The 23441-nt window shown below is 42.0% G+C and overlaps 1 protein-coding gene across 3 annotated transcripts in view; it reads right to left on the bottom strand.

Moving 5' to 3' along the window:
* Window positions 1–23441, bottom strand: part of RGL1 (ral guanine nucleotide dissociation stimulator like 1) — a 102187-nt gene that overhangs the window by 40392 nt on the left and 38354 nt on the right. For 2 of the 3 annotated variants that reach the window (XM_090048236.1, XM_090048234.1), the window contains exon 4: window positions 10104–10178. The exons of the other annotated variant lie outside the window; for it this stretch is intronic. In XM_090048236.1, the coding sequence (XP_089904362.1) occupies window positions 10104–10178 (75 nt within the window). The remainder of the gene's footprint in view (window positions 1–10103; window positions 10179–23441) is intronic. 3 annotated transcript variants of the gene reach the window in all.

Here is a 23441-nt window from a genome sequence, read left to right as displayed (position 1 = left end):
TTTTCTTATTATAGAATATCCTTTCTGAGATTGGGGTGAACAAGAAAGGCTGTCCACTACTAGAAGCTTTTACTCCTTAGTTATATTGGCAAAAAGATGCTTTAATATAGGGAATCTAGCCTAAACAGACAAGGTTTATTATCAGCATACACCAATGCTTTAAAGTGGAATGTTTAATGCGGACACACACAGATTTTCTATATCAGTGGTGCTCAGCTTTCTCATCCCGCAGGTTGGATGGGCATCACCAGATCCCTCCCAAGGCAGATCTAGCTGTGAGGGGTTGCAAAGCCCAACTATGATTTGTATACCCAGGGCAGAGCCCTAATGAGTTGCCCCAATCTGGATGCATGGGGGAAAAGCAGCCAGTCCTGGTCCCAGTCCCAATCTGGTCGCACGGGGAGAGGACAGTTTGAGCCAAGGCCAGCCCCAATCCAGATGTGTGGGGGAGGGGAAGGGAAGAGTGGCCCTGATCCAGATGTGGGGGGTGGGGAAACTGCTGGATCCTAATCCAGACATGTTGGGGGGAGGAGGGACAAGCCTGGCCCAATCTGGACTTAAAGGGGATGGCCTAGTCCATATCCCTCTGCACAGGCAGGCTGGATCCAGCCATGTGGAGCTTCCACTGCTCCCTGCTGCCAAATTTCCAACCCATGGGGGAGCCCTGTGGGCTGGATGTTATGGCTCTGTGGGCCAGACTGGGCCTGTGGGCTGGAGGTTGAATACCCCTGTTCTATACTAAACTCTAATGAGCCAGGAAAACCTGAAGGACAGCCTGTTCTGACATTCCTAGTTCAAGAAGATAATAACAGTTTAGCCTTCAAAGGCCTTGAGAGACATTAAAATACCATTATTCTATTGATAGATGACATGGAGAGAAAGCAAACTATTTTTTATAAAAGCCTCTAATTTTATGTACCCAGCTTGAGATGCTTAGCACTTCAATTCAATGAAGCACTAAGGAAACCGATTTCTCAGGACTTGGGATTCTAAAGTTTAATACCCAAAAATTGAGACACTCACAGTTAACAGCTACTTTAATAATGTTGGCTTAAGTGACTACTCAAAGTCCTACAAAATAATTTATTTTTGAGCCCAGACTTGTGCCCTTGTATTGTAAATCCTTTCCTCTTTAACTGAAGTTAAGGTCTATGCCAGTAGCTGCATAATGGAAAGGGGCGCAGTGTGAAACTGTGCAAGAAGTAAGCTAAAATATTAATGCTGCTTTACATTTTCGGGTAAAAGGCAGGGTAGATTAGTACCTTATGATCTAACCAAAGTAGGTGTGTGTGTATGTATTTTTAATGAGTTGAAGCTCACTTCAGGTGTTGTGAAGGGTTGTGCAGAAAACAGAGTATAATAAGGAAAGAGAAATTAAAATACAAAAGACAAGAGGGGAGGAAAGAGAGAAAGGGCGGGGGGGAGTGAGGGAACCACTTTGCAACCAAGAATCTCAAATAACCTTGCATAAGTATCACAACACACCTTGTGATACAGCTATATGTCATCAGCTCCATTTTAAAAGTGGGGAAATTGGGGCAACTACATATTAACTATTTGGTCCAGAATTACACCAAATATAAATGACTGATCTAGGTATAAAATCTATATTGCCCAACACCCTATTATATGCTTTGATCATACTACTTGTCTTTTTCTGTTGAAGAAAATGGTTTTTAATCCTCCACTGGCTTACTGTTTGACATATTTTCCCCTATTTAATCTAAAGCTTCTTCCACTTCCTTTTCTGATATAGAAAACCATCCAATTTCTGGCCACAAAGAGTAGTTTGAGAGCAGCAATATTGCTTGGTTAGACTGAGCGGCGGGAGCAACTGTGAATGACAGGAGCAGAGCTTCACCAAAGCGTTCCCAACCAAGTTTACAAAACTTTCTTGGTTTAGGATTTCATTACAAACTCAAAACAGACCACACAGCTTAAAAGGTTTCTGAACTGTAGAAAGTGATTTTGGGCCAAATCCTGGCATACTTACACAAACAACACTCTTATCGAGTAAAATCTGAGAAAGGATGTGACAGTTGAAACCCTTTGTGTTTGTTGGCTTTCTTCTAAACAGACCTTGCCCCTCCATTTGACCACGGGGCGGCACCCTTACTGTGACACAGACTGGAACTTGTGACCCAGTCATCTGTGGGTCAGAAGTCTCTTTCCCCCAGTGACCTGCCAGTTGCCAACTCCTTTGGGGCATGGGTAGGCTCAAATGCTTTGGAGCAGCAGGCTCCACAGCAGAGAGGAGTGATGCGAGGAGGAACAGGCAGCATAGTACAGCCCCACGACACAAATACCCTGTGCTGAACTGGTGCTCCATGTGGCCAGATCAGCAAGCTCCTTTGTTGGAAATTAATGTAAAAAAGATGTTTATTACAAATACAGATATTTCTGCTTTTATTTCCATACTGTGTTCTCAAGAAGTTTCTTTCTGTGTTACAGGGACCAGTGGAATTCAGGCAATAAACTGGATTGAGCATTTTCTTGCAAGAATTTACTATTTTGATGCCAATTTCACACCGACAGCTCATACACAGCTTTTTTGTGCTAATATTGTTTGACACATATGTATATTTAGCAGTTTCCAGAGGCTCTGATGATGGGCACATTCAAACATACACTACAAAATAAACAAAGTTTAATAGAAACCCAATCGCACAAAGCAGAGTTGAAAAGTTCATGGCACAGACACTGATTTTGCCAGCAAGGCCATTTCAGTCAAGAGGGAAGAAGGAAAGAAAATAAAAACAATGTTGAGCAGACAGTGGCTGCAGCCTACTGACCTCCTATCACCTGATTATTTAATTGGTATGTCAGGGAGAGAAGTTTTCTGGAGAAGGGTTGGACAAGTGCCCATATTGTGCAGCAGCTCTAGGCTGGATGTCCCTGGGAAGAAACTGCCTGTACTCGACAGACCAAGAAACAGATAGGAATGGGAGACCTCTAAGGAATGCAACATTAGGAAAGCAACATCACAGAATCCATTATTTATCCATGGTTTGCTCACTATAACTCTCCATCTCACATTGCATGTTGTAGTGTGCATGTGTCATTGGCTGTAGAATATTTTATTCTGACTCCTGTTTTAAAACCAATACATTGGCAGGCTTGATTCAGTAATAAGTTTAAGCTTTGTGGTTGTCAGAGGGGTTCCTGATAGGAAGCTTGTCTATGACTGGGCACGCACAATTTTTAAAATTCTGACTTAAACCAGTAGAGTTCAGGGAGCTGCAAGGGGGCAAATGTAATTTTTGCCACCTTTAAAAATGGAGATTACAATCCCACACTTTAATGGAATTTTTCCATATTGTGATGTGATGTGATGTGATGATACTGTAGCAGCCCCAAAGCTTTCATGCTCAAAATGAACAGGACGTGGCAAACGAAAGGCAGAGAGTCCTTTATGGGTGCTGACAGACACAGAGGTCCCAACTGTAACTCATGGCACTTTCACATAAAGCTCCATGAATTAGAGTGACCCCCCCCAACCCAAAAGGTGTTCACTGTTGGGTCAGTGGGCAAGTGAGATGGAAATGAGCTACACTTTAGAGCCAACCCAGTGGAGGAGTCTGGATGCAGCCCCTCCCCTCTAGACCCCCCTTTCCCCAACTCCAGTGCTGCTCCAGTGCAGGAAGTGAGGGAGGGGATGGGAGGGTGCTGCAGGCTGGGGTTCGCCCAACCTGAGCAGGGGGTGGGGCTCCAATCCACTTGCCCACCCTCCAGCTCAAGTCAGGCAAACCCCAGCCCACAGCTCCCTCCACCTCCTTTGTTCCTTTTGGGGACAGCCGGGCGTACGGGAATTCCTCGCCCCCCCTGCTCACCGCTGTTCCCTGACGCCCTGCTTCCCCCCCACACCTTACCCCCATGACCTGGCACAGCAGGGAGCCAAGGAGCCAAGCAGAAAACCTCCTCATCGCTTCTCGCCCCCCACCACCACCCCAGCGATGCGTCACCTGTGCATGGGGCTGCACCCCCCAAAGCAGCAGGAGGCACTGGTGGCACATCATCAGGACCACAGGAGGGTAGCCTGCAACAATGAGGAATCCCTGCACAGCCCTGCTGTCCCCAGCTACACCAGGTTATGCCCACCAGCTCCGGAGGCCCCAGGAGAGGGAAACAGGGTAGGAGCTAAAGCCCACAGCCTGTGCTTGCCCCAGGTACAGATCTAGGGTGGTACAGGTCCCCCCTCCTTCCTGGGAATGCACACAGCAGTGGGGAACTGGCCCACCCCCTCCCACTTCCCTGCACGAGCCACCTGCAGCCCTGTCCTGCTCCCCGCTGGGGCCCTGCAGCTGTGCATTGCAGCCCCAAGCCCCTCCCGGCTGGGCAGCAGCCCCAGTACTGCCCAGCTCTCTCTTTACAGGTGCCTCTATACCCCCCTCCCCCCGCTACCTGCCTGCTGGAGCTGCTCTGCAGGCTGCTTGGGGCCACGTGCATGTCTATATACGTGGTGCCCCCTGTTTTTCCAGCTTCCTCCTGCTCCCTCCCAGCTCCCTGCAAGCTGGAACTCTGCCAGCCTTTAGGGAGCTCACAGAAAAACGGCAAAATCCACAGGTTTCTCTGGTACAATGCGAAAATCATGTTTGCTTCTAGTAAAAGGCAAAATCCACCGTTTACTCCGTTTTTCCATGGGAAATGGAAAACCCAGATCCCTGCTCATATCTCTTGCACTCCATGCAACAGACTACAATAGAAACTCACTTAGTCTCTTCTTAACTGAAAGACTACTTATGACCCAAGGCCTTGAGGATAACTGTCACCTCTCCATAGGAATTTTCAGGACTGCACCAGCCATGCTCTTGAGCCAATGTAATTAAAGAATAAATACAGGGAAATTTCATGGAATAAGCTTTGGTAAGGGGGTGTACCCTTAGTCAAGTCCAGCTCTGCTGTACCTAGGACAAAAAATGTTACGAACATAAGCAATCAGCTTAGCACAAAATACATTTGCAAAGGGATTATATGTGTAGTTTCTTACTAATTGGCCAGACAAAGCATTTATTGCAATATTCTCCCTTTTCCTGAATCTATGCTACAGACCGTAAACTGAACTGTGTTTTGCAAGCGCTACTCTGACCGCTCTTCTTTTTCCAACATGTTTTCACACATGAAGTTAAACCAATTACATTTTCTCAATTTTATCCTTTTGAAAATAAAAGGGGATTTATGCTGTTTGCTAAATCCTCAAGAACACTTCTGAATTCAGGAAAACTTGTACAACTATCAAACAATGTCCCATTTATTTCCTTGCCATGAAATCTAAAACGTAAACCCTTGTAGTAACTTTCTGTAGAAATATCCTTCTCTTCTTTTGACCCTGGGAGCAATTTGTTTAGTCAGAACCACTGCTTGGTGAGAGAATAACGTTCTTCCTCAAAGATGAGAAGTCGCTGTTATGCTCTACGTTAATTGTGATGCCATTCACTGTTTCGCTTTGCTCTTCTAACATTTCCTTTCCCTTAGTTCTGTTTGTTTTCAGAAGTCTCCCACTTTCACATTTTAAATTGCCCTTCACTTGGCTCCTTATTTTTCCTCACTTAACCACACTGGTTTCTGTTGTTTTAGCTTAATTGACTTTACGAGAATGAATGTTGATTGTACCTTCCCCAAATGAATTTTAAATGTTTCCCACTGTGGATTCCCAGGGCATTAGAGAATTGTAGCCAATTTTCTTCATTTGTCTTGCATTTCTTTCATGTCTACACTCCTAAAAATGGTGTTTTCAGAGTCTTATTATTTATGAAGCCCTGTAATGACACTGTAATGATTATACTTTCCAAAAGGAAAATTAAGCTCAAAAAGAAATAAAAGGCAAATTCTGTCACAAGACTGGGGTTCAGGATAGTACTTAAAACAGAGGCATAACTAGGAATTTTGGCACCCGGGGGAAGTAGGGGTTAGGAGGGAGTCAAGTGCTTACTTCCTTGCACAGGGGCCATAGCAGCTGCTGCTGTGGTGCAAGCTCCCCAAACGCAGACCATAGCTATGGTGGGGTAGATGCCCCTGGGGATGCCTTCCATAACCCACCTCTAAACTGGCACCTAGAGCTGGTGTCTACCCTTAGTTATGCTACTGACTTAAAATCATAGCAACTGTCCAAAACACTGTAGTGCTGCTATGAAAGGTTTTAATGGTTATGATTTTGAGTATAGAATACTGCATTACTTTTTATTAGACATGAACAAACAAGGGGTTTCACCTGATCAACATTCCCTTTATTTGGCTGGTTGTTTTTATTTCATGGGTCTCAAATGAGATTGGTCAGTTTGTTTTGTCTTTGAGTGACCTCATTTACAGCTTCCTTTCTAAAGCTGCAGATTCCATGCTGTCTTCATTGTTATAGCTAAAGCAGATTCAGCAATGTTCACCATTAGGCAAAACAGATGCCAGTTGGGGGTTTTTTAATTTACTTTTGCTCCTTGTCACTTGAACGATATGCAAGAGATACCAATCCAGTCTAAACTATTTAACTGAAAGTAATTTTGATAGGAAAACTAGTCTTCTCTATTTTTACCTTCAAAGCAACTTTACTGTTCCCCACGTCATTTGGAAGTCAAACCTCAATCGTCTATTATGCTGACACAGTGGTAATGCTTGGGAATGTGGAACAAGAGAGTATTTGGGGCTTAAAATTTAGGCATTCTTTGTACTACAGAAATTACTGGGTATATTTCTTGATCCTCAGTTGGTTTGGCACAGACAAAAAACCTCTTTTATTGACCCTAAATGTCAATATCTTAGCAAAAGAAAATGAAAATATGAAAATAGCCATTAAACATCTAATACAAAAATCAGGAAAGCTTTTATGGTTTTGAATCTTTCTTTTCAGGATCCTTAGGAAATGTAAGTTTGTATCAGGCCATAGTGAAGTTTTCCTGTATTTCATCAAAAGTATTAGTATAAATTAATGGATTCAAATGTGACTCAGTCTACTGCATACTAATTAAACATCTCCATTTTTACCTTTATTATATCCTTTTCCTTCCTCTGTCTCTTAACTTCTTTGCTGTAGTAATTTAACTGGTTAAATATATAGTAAGTATTTCAAAGTATAGGCAAGGGCATAACATTGGAGGGCAACAAAAACGGTGAGCAGTGTGGGACACATGGCTTATGAGGAGAGGCTGAGGAAACTGTGCTTATTTAGTCTAGAGAAACGAAGAAGAGGGTGATTTAGTAGCAGCCTTCAACTACCTGAAGGGGGGTTCGAAAGAGGATGGAGCTGGACTGTTTTCAGTGGTGGCAGATGACAGAACAAAGAGCAATGGTTTCAAGTTGCAGCAAGGGAAGTTTAAGTTAGATATAAGGAAGACTTTTCTCACTAGGAGGCTGGTAAAACACTGGAAGAAGTTACCCAGAGAGACTGTCAACTCTCCATCCTTGGAGGTTTTTAAGACCTGGCTAGTCAAAGCCTTGGCTGGGATGATGTAGTTGGGGATGGTCCTGCTTTGAGCAGGGGGTTGGACTAGATGACCTCCTGAGGTCCCTTCCAACCCTCATTTTCTATTATTCTATGATCACATTGCCTCCAGTTAAAATTTGTTTGCATCTCTCCAAACCAAATTATTGAATGAGATGCCTACAGGATGTGCTTAATGGATATGGACAAGCATTAGTTCCAAGTCAGTGGCTTTGCCAGTGTGGTTACAACTGTCCTCTATCTCACTTCACAAACCACTCTGCCAGCTGGTCATCTCAAGAACTTAATACAAAGTGAACATGAAGTAAATGCCTAGCCAGGCATTACATCTCTTCTTTCAGACTAGCCTTAACTTTCTGTCATTATTAATTTAAAGGTGAGCTTTCAAATGTGAACTTCAACTCTCCAATACTTCGGCATAGTAAGTGAATGCACCGTATTTTTGGGCATATAGCCTGCACACTGATATAAACCGCAACCATGTATAACCTGCAGAAAATTGTATTTTCGTAAAATAGTCCATGTATTACCCACATCCATATATTCCCCGCCCCCCCAAGACATGGCCACAAGCGCGGGCTCTGCTGGGCACAGCTGCCAGAGCCAGAGCCGGAGCCAGAGCCGGAGCCAGCTAAAAGTGGTGCTACTTACTGCAGGGGAGGGGAGGGATGAGGAACTGTGAGCTGTGAGCCCTGCTCTCTGCCACTGCCACCAGCCGTGCTCAAGCCAATCCCGCCGGGGCTCACTGCCACCATGACATCAGTCCACAGCTGGGGACAGCTCATTAAAGGCTGTTCTAAAGACTCTCACTGCCTGCCAGCCACATTCAAGCCAATCCCGCCAGGGCTCGCCGCCGCCATGACAGCCCACAGCCAGGGACGGGCGGGGACGGGCTATGCTGTTCTAAAGACTCTGCACAGCCTGCACCCTTGTATAGCCTGCACCCATCTGTCAAATTTGTAAAAACATGTATAGCCCACGGACTATATGCGTGAAAATATGGTAATTATCCCTGTTCTTTAGATGGAGATATTATAACGCCCAGTGAAGTTAAAGCCTTAAACAATTTATGTAGGGTATTCATTTAAAGCAAATCAGTTTCAGAGTAGGCAATAGAATCCGGAAGTTCTGATTTCCAAGGCCAGTACTTTAGCCACTAACTTACATTTCCTCTCAAGTAAACCCAAGGGGAGCAAGATATTCAGCACTTTATTAACATGAGACTTACAGGTAAGGTAGAGTTTGTACCATCTCAGGTCCAGACTCACCAGCCGCTGCTTCTGTAAGATGTCCTAGACCATGCCATACTCTCACTTCACAACCCCTCAGTGACCCAGTTAAGAAAGGAGTTTGCAATGGTGGGACTGGTATGTCAGCTATTTTCTAATGTATAATAATTCTCTATAACACCTCCCTGCCAAAAGGTCTTAGGAATGGACAATGCTAAAATTATGAAAACTAAAACATACTCTATTTATGAAATTTTGTAGAAATGTTGTTTCTGTGAAGGAAAAATGCTGAGTAAAGGCTTGGAAATCAGACTCTCTTCTTGTATTTACTTATTACTGGTTATTTACTGTATATGGCACATGACAGAAAAAGAATGTTGGACTTGTTTTTCCCCAAAACAAATTAAAGAATTTAAACTACGTGAACCCTTGCTTAAGTCAAGTCATTGACAAGCAAGATCACTGGAGTTAAGAAAATTTAGCAAAATGTTTACTGATGGAAGCTCTGATAGCATTATTATGGAGAAAGTCACAGTGATACACTGCAGAGAACTAAAGGGAATCAGTGATATCAACAAGGGGTAATCAAATATAATCATTCAAGTATTTTATGCTGCCAATGCATATACAAACTTCAGATCATGCAGATGTCAATTTATAGATGTGCTGAGGCAAGGTTCATTAGACTCCTGCCTCTTAAAAATAAAATAATGTTCCATATGGAACTAGAGGCAGAAAGACGACATCTTTTTAATTTAAAAAATGTTTACAGTTTCACCATTTTGAGCACCATGTGCAAAGCCACCAAAATGTGACCATGATTTAAAAATCCACAATGATTAATGCTTAATCATTGACTAATTAAACAGTGATTTAAAAATTCCAGCATGTGGGACTTTGGGGAGAGGCACATGTATGTACAGTGCACAATCAGGGCTACATCTCACCTAGAGTCTATAGGCACTTCCATAATATAAAATGAAATCCATAACAAACAATAACCATGTATATTTGTGGTTAAAAGCAGCAAGGGAAACAAACATGCTTTGTTTGATCACCCATAAATTATTTACCCTAAAATAAAAGACTAGATCTGTTCATTTAACCTAAGCATGATTCATAGACACTAGGGCTGGAAGGGACCTCGGAAGATCATCGAGTCCAGGTCCCTGCTCCAAGGGCAGGAAGTCATCAGGGATCATAGGACCCCAGCAAGATGTTTTGCCCTGGCAAAATGTCTCTTGAAGGTGTTCAAGGTAGGCACTTGAACCACCTCCAGCGGCAGTCTACTCCAAACCTTGGAATAAACTGTCTGATACAGTTAATTATTTGCTTATACAAATAAGGATGGCTGTGTATTTTAAAAAAAAAAAGATGATTAAGTTGACCATATCCTCTCTGAATCCTGACTGAGGTTTTGCTGTACAGCATAAAGCCACACTTACTTCCTGAGTACTGTTTTGGACTCTGAGGAATTCTGGCTTCCATCTTCACAGTTTGAGGTCTCCAGGTTTCCATACCTAAATATTAAAATGGATATTTTAGAAAGTTATTAAAAAAAACAAGCTAAATATATTTGGAATGGCAGTACCACTGGACTCATTAGCAGCACTAGACTTCCCAGCTCACACAGGACCATCAGGTGTGATCAGATATCATGATGGACAATAACCTATGACTTAGTAAGATTTCCTTTTAATATTAATTTACATTCTTATCACTACTCTGAATAGTCTGCAAAAGCACAAAAAAGCAGCAGAAAAACCACTTCCACAGTCAAATAGGAAACCAAATCCCATCAGTTTGGGGGTCTGAGGACCATTTTGTGACAATGATGAGAGTAAAATATGTGAGGGGCAAAGATTTCAGTTTGCATCAGAGTCGACTACTCCCAGGCATAGCATTTATACATGCACCCAGGACCACAGCACCTTGAGCCAGGGCAAAACAGTACCAGGCTGAAAGGGGACATGGGGTGGGGCTGAGGGGGTGGTGGTCAGTTCCAGGCTCTGGGTGACAATGTTGGGACGGGCTGGGGCACAAAGATGCTACAGTGCAGGGCTAGGAGGCAGGCAGCCCCCACACTTAAGCACCCTTGTGCCCCAGCCAGCCCCTGTTACCGTCTACACGTGTCTTCCAGCGCACTTAATGACTCTACCATAAGATAGTACAGTACTATTTTACAGTGGAGTTATTTAATTTACTGCACCTTAATTCCAGCAGTGCATGTGTAGACGGTAACACTTTACTGCTGAGCTAATTAGTCAACTCCGCAATAAAGCACATGTGTAGATGCACCCACTGAATTTCCTTCTACAGGACTTTGGTTTAACATTATTTCTTATTTAACTATTAGTCCATCCTCATTCTGCTAAGGAACAGATTGTGACTGGCCTTTCAGTAGGGGCTGTTGTGAAAAGATTTCCCCTCTGCCCCTCATATTCTCCACATGAAGGGCTGTTCTATTCTCTGAAGTTGTAAGAGTATTAAGACTGTTCTCTCTGTTCACGCTCAGAAGATGGATATCACCTTTCAATGGCATATCACCACAAAAAGGACAGGAAGGAAGTCAAGTCCTAGCCCTGTCCCCATCCCTCTGTTTCCTTCTACACCAGGGCATTACCAGCAACTAAATTTGGCCCATAGCTTATAAGAGCCTGATAGATCACAGCACAATCTGGCTTGGCTACAGACAAAGAAATTGTTATAAAAATTAATTCTATGAGATATCTGTGTAAGACTGTATGTCAGAACCTTGCCCAGCCAGCAAAAAATCAAGATTTCTCTATTCAAACTATCTTAGAGAAAAAAGATGAAGAGTGTCAGTCTTTTCAAGCCCCTTCATAATGTAATCCATCTAACATTTTATGTCAAGTCAGGATGCTGGGAAGAATGTCAATGGTGCAACTGAATTCAAGCCTAAGAAGTCTTCCCCAACCTATGCACTTAAGTCAGTGACATGATGGACACACTGTTCAAGCACTGCCCATACTAGTACCAATGCTTTGCCCTTTGATGGCACATTTAATCTGAGAATGTCAAAGGTCTTTACAAACAGCAGCTATGTCTCAACAATCTTATGAGGCAGGTAAAATATTATCATTATCCCTATTACACAGATGGGGAAATGGAGGAACAGAAAGTAAGGAACAGAAAGCAAAATATAGTGAAATGAAGAGATACTTGAGCTAGTTTTAAATGAGTCATCTTAAATAGTGAAAGTAGTCTAGCTGCGACACTCTACAGTGTAAATATAAAACTTGAAGTCTTACATTTCTCAAATGTCCATATGCCTCTCTGAGTTATGCCACTACAGCTCAACTGGCATCAACAGATTGTGAAAGTGTGACAGATGAGAATTTAACTCTTGGAATGAGCCCTTTGAGATGCATGCATGCATAGTCGGTGGCAGAGGGATTCTGGCACCCCCTCACAACCAGCAGCTAGAGCAGGTGCCCCCCTCTCCCTGCCCTAGTTATGCTACTGGAGTCAATTTTACTTAGATCTGCCATGATTCAATCAACCAATTCCAACCTTTTCAGAAAGAGGCCTGGCTAAGATAACAGGGCCTGATTCCACATGTTCTTATCCATGTGGAAGCTCATTTTTTCTCTGAGTAGTTGCACAAAAGTTAATCAGAGCACTTATGAAGTAAGCTGGCACCCAGCATGACATACAATACATCAAGAGACATACACATATTTTCTCTCTGCCCTAATATCCCCTTCCTAATCCCACTTGGCCTTTCATAAATCATTTCCAATATTAGGAATTCAAAATAAATACAATTAATTCCATTTGATATAACCTCTAACAGGTTTCAACAATGAACTAAATCAATGCAATATTATTCTGAATATATTTCTAAGAGTTTCAAAGCATTCCAAAACCTTTTTAGAGAGAAGTAGTTAGCTATGTTAGTCTGAAGGCAGGCAGATTACCCAATCAGTCTACCAGCAATAGACTACCTGACTCCTATTCTCACCAAGCCACCAGACTTTATTCAAGACTCAGATGTCAGCTCTGTCCCCTTGTCAGCACAGACCATATCATCACTGGAATAAACAGCACAGATTATAACAACTGGGGTCATATATGCAATCCCATGAGCTGATACCTATGTTAAGTAATGAATGAACACTGAGTTGACATCAATTCCAGAAAGACCCACAAGCCTTTGCAGAACACTTTAACATCCCTGGACATTCACTGACCTTACTCTTAAACTATCAGATTTTTAAAAAACAACTTTGACACAAAGTTGCAAAACAAGAACTCTTCCATGGATAGGACTATGCTAAGTATGATCTCAACTGAATTATGGATTTTTATCCCATTACCTGGACTAGCTTTTATAATCCTTAGTTCCCTTCATTGGTTAACTGCTTCTTTTATCCTCTTTGAACTCTTCAATCCACTTTCCCCTCTCAACAATTCCCTTTCCACCTATGTCTTCCTCCCCTTTTCTCTAGCCCTCATATTAAAATAACTTTATTCCTTTCTATTTAGTACCCCTGCTCTCTGCAAGTCCATTCATAGCATTGAGGAAGGCCTACAAAAGCATAAACCTCTCTGAACAAGTTACTGTATTCTATAAAGTGCCATCCTGCCCTGCTTTTTGCCTAGCCCTAGCAGTGATCTCCAGAACAGGTTTAAAGCATACTGATGGGACAGTATATTGGAAGGTTGCTGCACCTACTCCATAGATAGAAAGAGGATTTCAATTCTAGAGCAGCCCATTAGGCACCATGTCTCAGCATTAAATTCATTAAATTCAAGTATATTTTAAAATAAAATGTGGGCAGCCTTTAATATGCATAGATTTGCAATGGCCAAGCTTTTCCACACAACTTTGTAAAGAAAACGTCTATTTTTACTAGAAGCAATTAATAAACATATTTATGTTAACATTAATTCTTCTAAAATAATGTAATATGAAACAGAGTAATCAGTACTACATATTCTCTTTACATGAAATAGTAGATAAAAATTTGCAGAATATTAACACATCTCTAAATCTCATTAGTGAAACAAATGTTTTATTACATACGCTATCAGAATGGAATAAATCAACACAGACATTTACCCATAAGAAAACTAGAAAGCACACCATGCCACCCTAGTTCCCAAAGGCAAATCACATCTGTGAATGTACAACAGAACATTAAATATGGGTGAGGAGTTGACAATGCCTCTAATGTACAGAATAACATTGCTACAGACTTCCACTATTCTGTTCTCACTAGGCCCTGGACAAAGATCTATTCACTGAATAGTTTTGTATGAATGCTTTGCATACAAAAAGACACATGAGAAACAAAGGATACCATAGCCTATGGAACTTTTCAATCTTGTTCAGTATTTAGGTTAGTTCCTCTCACTGAAGTATCTAACTGAACAAATGAAACTAGAATTTAATTTGTTGGATTGAAACTTAAAAGCTGAATAATGGATGTAGGAAATACCCCTTCAACTTGTGTGTGTCTGCATGTATGTGTGTTACTGTGTGTGGGAGTTATTGTTCTCCACTGAATGATAAGGAAGTAACAAAAAAGTCTAGTAATTAATGTAGGTCTCAAACATAAATCCAAGCAAGGGCTAAATGTGATTAAGCAAACAATAAATGACTATTTTTATGTGGATATAACTTTTTTCATTCACTTTCAATTCACACTGTGTGTGTGTGTATATATATATATATATATATATTGCATGTCTAAAATGTTGCCATCTCTGAAGTGGAAGGAGGCAAGCAACCAGTACACAATAAGATAACGAAGAAGGGAAGAAATATATATATATATATATATATTGCATGTCTAAAATGTTGCCATCTCTGAAGTGGAAGGAGGCAAGCAACCAGTACGCAATAAGATAACGAAGAAGGGAAGAAATATGCTGGTAAATGAAAATAAGCCAAATGCCATACTGAAAATGTTGTGGGATCTTTAATATCTTTTGGTGCAGACAGAAATGACATTTGTCACATGATCAGCCCCTTGAAAGTGCTCTAAAGCCATGTCCTAACAGAAGAGAATGGCTGCAGAGAGCTTGCATTGCACAACAAATTAACCCTCATTGTATGCGGGTCCAAATGAAGATGCTCCAAAACGAAGCACCTTCATTAATTTTTGTCTGCTCTGGCACTAAACTACTGCAGCACAGTCCAGCCCCTGTCTCTGGATGGGAGGGGGAAAAGGCAGGGGAGGGATGTCTATTCTGGGATTTTATCAATTGTGCTGAAGGGGAAGGGTTGGGGGGGGACAGTGGGACTGGAGCTCCTCACCTCCAGGGAGCTCCAATCCACCCAGAACCCCACTCCAGCACAGCTGGGAAAACCCCAGAACAGACCTCCCTGCTCTGCCTTCTCCCCTTCCCATCCAGACACAGCAGCAGAGACAGGAAAGGTCCAGCAGACCTAAGAGAAGAGGTTACAGAGACACAGTTAACATCTGTTGACTCAGGAAGATCGGTTTAACTCATGGTGCTTTCTTTAAAGTGTCATGAGTTAGACAAGAATGACCAGTTGAGGTAATTTTATCACATTTATAGTTCACACACAGGGTCTGTAGTAGTACTGATTTTAAAATAAATCTCACACACTTATTTTACTGGTTTATAAATATCTTTGGTAGTGTAAAGTGTAACTGGTGGTGACTAAAACAGGACACAAGTACTTTGCAAGTCAGAACTGATTGGAATGTGCAGGGCACTGTCAATAATCAAATGGATGATTTGTCATCATGGTCCTAGAAGGTCCCATGAAAGTACTGGCATCCAGTTCTGGGCACCACACTTCAAGAAGGATGTGGATAAGCTCAAAAAGGTGAAGAGAAGGGCCACCTGCATGATCAAGGACCTGGGGGACAGGCCCTATGAGAAGAGATCTGCGATTGTTCAGCCTGAGCAAAAGAAGGCTGAGAGGTGACTTGATAGCCACCTACAAATATGTCAAGGGAGAACACCAGGACCTAGGTGAACAACTTTTCAGAAATGCCTCCCACCCCCCGGGAAGCCATGGACCAACGGACACAAGCTAATCGAGGAGAAGTTTCACTTGGACATAAGGAAAAACTTATTTTCTGTACAGGCACCTAGAATTTGAAACACACTTCCAGCAGAGGTGAGGCAGTCACCATCTCTGGCAGTTTTTAAGAGGAGGCTGGACAAATACCTTGCTGAGCTCATTTGAGCCCAATTACCTGCTTCCTCTCTTCTCACCTGTCCTGTCCCTTTCTCCCTTCCCTTTATTTTATCCCCTCCAAAATAACACCCCCTAAATAACCACTGAAGTAGTTTGATGCTTGCCCTCAACCCATTTCTCATGCTATATATTCTGTCCCTTCCTCCACCTACACTTGACTTATCTATTTAGCCTGAATCTTCTTAGGGTCAGAAACTGCCCAGTCCCCTCTGGTTGCTCAGTGCCCAGTACAATAAGACTGCAGTCTTGCTCTGTCCTTTTTTACATGATTAATACAGCAGTATACAGGGAATGATCTCTAGCAAGCACTTGATCCTGCAATGTGCAGAACACTCCTGTGTTGCAGTGTGATCTCAACTCCCATTAAACACTAACTGCGTTCTTCAGCACCACCCAGTAGTGTGCAGGATTAAGTATTAAGTGTGCAGGATATGCTGAAGAAGGTGCATATCCCACTGCGTTCCTAAACTCAGTGAGAGTAGAGACCCAGACTCTTCAGTGCTGCTGAACTGGTACCAGTTTTAATTCTCTCAAAACACCCTCACATCATGCACTGCACAAAGATTCTGCACGCACATTAAAATTTGAAGTCCTTTTTTAACTCAGCTTCTGCAAAGCAAGCAAAAATCATGACGATGAATAACGTTAATAACTTTGGCAGAACTTTTTAAAGACACCTACAGGATTTAGATGTATAATACCCATTAATTTAAAGGATGAAAGTACCCACTTAGTTTTGGGTAACTTTGAAAATGTAAACCTTTGTTTTCATTTTCAAAACCCCAGGCTAGACACAAGATTTTGTGTACATTGTCTATCTTAAGTATTACAGTACAGCCTTTGTAAATAGGAGAGATCAAAATTTAAATTGAAACTCCAGGCTTGAGTTCAATAACAATAATAACAAAAAAACTGCCAAACCAAAAAACTCCTTTGAACTCCTAAAGTGTTAAATAGATTTACTTCCAGGACGCTGGCTATGATTAACTACTGTTTTCAGGACTAATAAAAACCCTAATTAGAGCCTGTTGAAATCAATGGGAAACTTTCCCAAGGGATTGAAACCTCTGCTTTAACTGACACAGCTGAACTCTGCCTTGTGTCTATATGATCTGCTTTTCAAACTGGATACTATCTTTTAATAATATATCCATAAAACAAAGGCAGCTTAATTAAAATGTTAAATGTATGAAAAAACTGATTTAAAATTCAAAGCTAAACATGTGCCTTATCTTCCACCATGTGCAACCCTATTCATTTCCAGAGGTATAAAATCAGGGCTGAATTTCTCCCTGAAGAATTGTTTTCTTTTTGAACAGTTTGCTTGGTGTGCCCGTAAGAAGACAGCACATCCTGGAGTTGAAAATACTGTCAGTTAAAGACCTCATATGGTCATGTGCTTCCTACTGTGAGAAGGCTGAGTCCATGTGTGTTTAGTTTTTAGGAGCCCCCCTCCTGAGAACAGGATCCTACTTTGCTATCTCATATGGACAGGATTAAAAGGAGCATAAATTACAGGCATCTCCTTGAGCATTCGACCATATATGGAGAGAAACTGCTGATTCCTACATGTCCATATCTGAAATCAAGAGCACAACATGCTGTCTGGAAAACCGTCTTGGAACCTATTAGGTTGTATGAAATCTTACATGTTGGCAAAGCAGAACATTACCCATATTTTTTATCAGCAAGTTGCCTTAGGAAAGGTCTGAGGTAGGAAAACATGGAAGTTTTTTCAGCTTTTCAGAGGGATTAAACAAAACTTCATCAAGATGAAAATTGATTTAATCACAGCACAAGTTATTTTGAACTTTTTCCACCTATTGTCTTTTCGTCATGACCCAACACTTGATGAATTAATTTTCCCTCAAGAATGACAGCCATTTTTCCATTTCCACTGTCAAGCATAACCTATGTGGTCTTCAGCGTAACTATAACTTTGTGATCTTTTTTGGTCAGGATAGTTTTGGTCTAAAACCTGCAACACGCTATGCCTAATATTCAGACCATCCTTGATATATATACACATTCCTAAAGTATACATTTCCATAAGCAAAAATTATGTTCTGTGAGTATGAAAATCATCCTTTCGGTGGTCCTGAAGCAGCAACCTACCTACAAAACTTGAGTTTTGTCAGCTCTATCAATCAATCTAAGATCAAGGAGCCCATTTCCTGGCCTGGGCTTATCACACACTTTTGCCAGAGAGGTTACAGAGCACTGATACTCCCTGGGCAGCTACACATCTATAGTCCTCTCCACTTTTGTCCTTAAGAATTAATGCAGGAGTTCAAGTGATAAAGGCTCTCTGTGCAAATGTGAATTTTATTACTAGGGCTCAGAGTCTGATTTACTATACTGAGAGCTGGCACATTCATTACTTTTCTAGATATTGCAACTGAAGTTATTTGTCTTATAAAACACAACACCCCTGACACATCATATATACCATATCTTGGAATACAATGTGAAATAAGAAGGTTGCAGCAAGTTGAAATTTTTCCTATCATATCCTAGTGTGCCAATGTAAACTGTGTTAATTACAATTCAATTAATTTTCCTTTTTTCCCAGTCCTTACTATTGCTTCAAAAGTCCATATTCAACAGCTGTACATACACCAATCAATCTCTTCAAGGATAAATTTAATCTTATTCTTTGTTGTAGGCTATAAAATTCCAGATTATACATAATATCTGAAAAGCCAAGAGAAGTATCCAAGGACATCCAAACTTTACTCCCCTAAGATTCATGAGATGGAAAGGAAATTGTGGCCTCTTGGGATTTCCTGTTCATTCTAACACATACTGTAAAAAGCTGGGGAGAATGCAGACAAATTCAGGCAGCCCTTCCTGTAAAGGATATGTGCATGGCTGACACTAAGAGAATCACAGGGGTCAGTGAGATCAGAATTGAGCCAGAAAAAGGTAAACTGTTCTAACAATCTTCCCTTCAGATTCTTTTGCGCTTTTCTGATATTCCCATCCCTTTAAAGCAACATGTTAGGAGAAAGGCAGTAAACATCCCTACCTATTCTTATCCCCTCCTTGACTCTCACTTCCCTTTTGTACTGATGTTCAAAATACAGAACCCAGTCCTAACACACACTCACACGGCATTTCCTTTTACTATTTGCCTGAGACAATTTTTTTTAATAATACCAGTTTATGGGTGTCTCCATCTCTGAGTCAAGCTTTCAAGTGCTACTTGCAATACACAATAATTCAATGAGAAAGAAAGCTCAATTCTGGGAGGTGCTGACTTTTAAACTGAGGGCACAGGACTAGGTCTCTCCTGTATTCTACCCCTGAATTAACAGATAACACAGCACCAAATAAGGCCTTTGCATTTAGGAGTGGCCCACAGTTTTGTACATCCAAAATGGGTAACTGCTTATTAATCTTTTTGCACGCTGATGAAAATCTGGACCAAGTTAAATGGAATCTCAGACAACATGCACATGCTCAGACATGGACTAGGGAAAGACACACACAAAGTCTGAGCCTGAATTGATTCAATTTTTTGCAGGTTAGCTTAACCTGCCTAAACTGAATCCGTTTGTAACTGAACAGACATTCCCTCTGGACTGAAGAAATGCAGGCACATGCCTGCAGTGACTCAGGCTAGAAGCCGGAGGATGGCAGAGCAGACCTCCCTTCCCTTTGACAGCACTGAGGTGAGGGGGGCATGGCCAGGCCCCAGCAGGACCTCTGACTAGGGAGGGATTTAAGCCTCTGCCCTGGCCTGCACAGTCCCAGGCTTTTTTCCACTTGCTGCTCAAGGGACAGGAGTGTTGCCAGACACCAGCCCCCGGCTAACACTCTGAGGCAAAGGGAGGGTGCAGTGCGTGCATCTGTTGATGATACTGTGCTTTTCAATCTCCTTCTCCCAGCTTTTTCATGCTGTCTGCAAACCTGACACGCAAGGGAGCCAGCAGGGAGCTGATAACACAGCATTTATCAACCCATCAACAAAACAAAAACCTCCCTCATTAGTTAAAGCTCTTCTTAAACAGCTTTTCCAAGGAAGGAATGGAGAGACATTACCAGCTGTGTTGTTGATTAGCTCCAAAAAGCCCTAAGCAGACACTGTGCTGTCTGCCTGTTACAGTGAAACTGGAGACATACACACAGACACCTTTCAGCATTGATTAGCATACCACATGCCTAGGATCTCTGGGACTAGGGAGGGATGGAGGGGGAATCTTTGCTTAAGCAGCAAGCAGCAAGTGGGGGTTGGGGGTCGGGGAGGAACAGGAGGAAGCCAGGCAGACCCTGCTGTGCCTGCAGTTTCTGCCAGTGCTCAGACTAAGGAGCAGAGGGGCAGAGCCAGCCCTGTTCTCTGGAGCAGAGAGCATAGCCCAGTCCAGCCCAGCCCAACCCAGGGCTGCAAAGCAACTGGAAAGCTGGGGGACTCTGGTTTAACTTAAACCAGCAAGGAGTCTGGGACAGATATTGCATAAACCGGTTTGACTGAAATCAATTAAGTCTGATGATACATTCAACCTGGTTTATCTTAAACCAGTTTCAGCCATTTTTAAACTGGTTTCTGTGCACTGAACTTATGTTCTGTTACAGGTTTAAACCAGTTTCTGATCACTTAAATTGGTTTATGTGTAATGTCTGTCCCTAACCTTAAAGGTCAACTGAAGTGTTAGCCCTATATAATAAATACTTTGTTTAATATTTATTCAATTCCATTTCTATGTCTTCCTCCCAAGAAAATTTGAGGAAGGGAAGGAAGAGATGGACTTGAAACAGACTGCCCAATTTTTTAATGTTTTAGTGCAACTCTAAGCTCCCATTTTAAATAATCAAAATCTGATACACAAAAATATTAATGGTTTCTTGGGAATGTTAACTTGGCCACACTGGACAAATTGTGCGTGTTATGGCATACATGTGACAATTAATATTAAATTAGTTAATTATTAAGCTCAAATTTTATATATATATATATATTTTTTTTTTATTTTTTTTTTTGGCGGGGGGCTTAGTTTGGCTGTCTGTGAGTCTGTTTGTGTGTGTGTCTGTCTGTAACACTCTTCATCAAGTGTGCCTGTGTTGAGAGGGTGGTGGTTGACTGCATGGGCTCGGGTGGGTGCAGGGTTGGGGGAGGTGAACAGGGAGGACCACAGTGGTGGCACCCCCCACTGTCCGGCCCCAGTGCCCACCCCCATACCCGGCAGGGCAGGGTGCCCAATGTGCACCCGCACCCCACAACTTCTATTACCAACAGCTGGCAGGGAGGGGAAGGCAGTAGGGAAAGAGGGAGGAAGGGAGGGAAGCAGGAAGGGGAAGGGAGGCACAGAGCTCAGGGGAGGAGGGGGAGGCACAGAGCTCAGAGGAGGAAGCCCCACAGCTCAGGGGAAGAGGCAGATGCCACCTATATTTGCCACCTATATTTGCTACCTATATTTGCTACCTTTCTTAAGCTTTTATATTAGTACTATCCAATTGCCCATCAAGAATGACAGATTTCAAAGGAGTGTTTACATGTCTGGCCCCAAAGGGTGAGCAGGGGGGTGGGGAGGGGGGGCAGGCATGCCCAATCAGTGCCAACTGTGCACTGTGTGTTTTATGTACAAATTGCTTACTAGAACCTTAAATAGAACAGCTTATCAGATAAAATATAACCTTAGTAGTCACCCTCTCCTACAAAATTTTCTTAATGAATTAGTAGTTGTCCATATCTATTTACTTTCCCTCTTGCCCTACTAAGTGAACCATAGGAAAAAAGAAAAGGTAGCAAATGCAGGTGGGGGGAGGGAGCCCCCATGCTGGAGGGTGGAGAAGGAGGCAGCAGCAGGAATATTTACATGCCTGCCCCCCCTCCCCACCCCCCTGCTCACCCTTTGGGGCCAGACATGTAAACACTCCTTTGAAATCTGTCATTCTTGATGGGCAATTGGATAGTACTAATATAAAAGCTTAAGAAAGTTAATGCATATATTTAAAAAGCAACACAGAAATATATTTAAAAAGCAACACATAGAAACTAAAACATGCACTATATTCTCTTTACTCTAGGGACATTTGTTTTTTCATTTCCTGACCACTGACCATTTAATTTCATAACCTTTCTGTGACCTCAAAATACAGTTTTTTAAATTTCCCAAGGCCTCTTTCCCAGGGGGTAGCCTCCTCCCCATACACACAGATGCACACAAACCGCACAGAGAAATCTATCTGCATGATTTCACAACATTTACTGTCCTTGGGACACTTTTTAGTCTCTTTATCTAAATGCAGTTTAAGAGAGTTTGATTTTTAACACTAAAAATGATTAAGCACCAAACAACAGTAGACTCCCACATGAAATAATCAAAACCTTAACCTGTTGGCTTGGATGGCTATGGTATAGTCCGCTGTTGCAATGGATTATCCTCTTGTCCCCAACCCTGAGCTTAACATTCTTAAACCCCCAATTATAGACGGTTTATTTTACTGTATTTCATTTAGTGCTCATTAAAGTGCTGGACTGAGAACTCTGGTGGGTGATGTTCTCTATTAAATCAAAAAAACAAGAACAGCATGAGCATTTGCAATCAGACCTTCCCAACCACCAGCCTTTTAATGTGTCTCCAGTTAACATGAGTTAAACTGACCTCCTACAGAATTTCAATCCTTGGCTTTCTGACCCAGACAGCAAACATTGCCAATCAGTGCCAACTGTGCACTGTGTGTTTTATGTACAAATTGCTTACTAGAACCTTAAATAGAACAGCTTATCAGATAAAATATAACCTTAGTAGTCACCCTCTCCTACAAAATTTTCTTAATGAATTAGTAGTTGTCCATATCTATTTACTTTCCCTCTTGCCCTACTAAGTGAACCATAGGGAAAAAGAAAAGGTAGCAAATATAGGTAGCAAATATAGGTGGCAAATCCAACCTGCTTCTCTATAGCTACAAAGGGTACCTTTTGATTGGAACTGAAGCATTTCAGCCACAGAAGGGCTGATATCGGGCAGGTTGTGTGCAGCATGCACAAACCTTACAAACATCATAAGAAGCTACTGCAAAGCAGTGGACAGGAGGCAGAAAGAATCAGTCAGTCTGTCTTCCTCCAAACCTTGCAGGGCCATGTAAGACCTTGTAAAGGTTAGTCAGGCCATTGAGCTACACAACTGAGTTGTTCTGGCCCTGGGGACTCCTTCCTTGCAAACCTAACACTTCTACTTGACCCCTAGTCCAGTGTTCAGAGTTTCACAATGGTTCTGGATTTTACCATCTGTGCACATGATCACTTTTTAAATTTGTAAATGAACAAATACACAGATTGGGATAAGAATGAAAGCAACAGAGAACAAGGACAGTTTCAGTTTGGTGGTAAAGGCACTAAATATGTACTCAAATGATGTACATTCAACTGCCAGACTGTGTTCTCTATCCCTCCATTTTCCTCATGCAAAGTTTGGCATAATAATCTCTCTCACTCTTTGTCTACTTTAGAACGTAAATTCTTCAGGGTAAGGACCCTTTTTTTACTATGAGCTTGTACAACATCCTAGCATAATGAGGCCATGATCTCCCTTAGGACCTGTTCGGGTGTTACTGTAGTGCAAAAGACAACAGCCAT

The sequence above is a fragment of the Crocodylus siamensis genome, chromosome 5, assembly GCF_052110815.1.
Source record: "Crocodylus siamensis isolate JL-2025a chromosome 5, ASM5211081v1, whole genome shotgun sequence".
NCBI classification, from domain to species: Eukaryota; Metazoa; Chordata; order Crocodylia; family Crocodylidae; genus Crocodylus; species Crocodylus siamensis.
The sequence above is the reverse complement of the archived record's forward strand: the minus strand, read 5'-3'. Positions and strand labels throughout refer to the sequence as shown.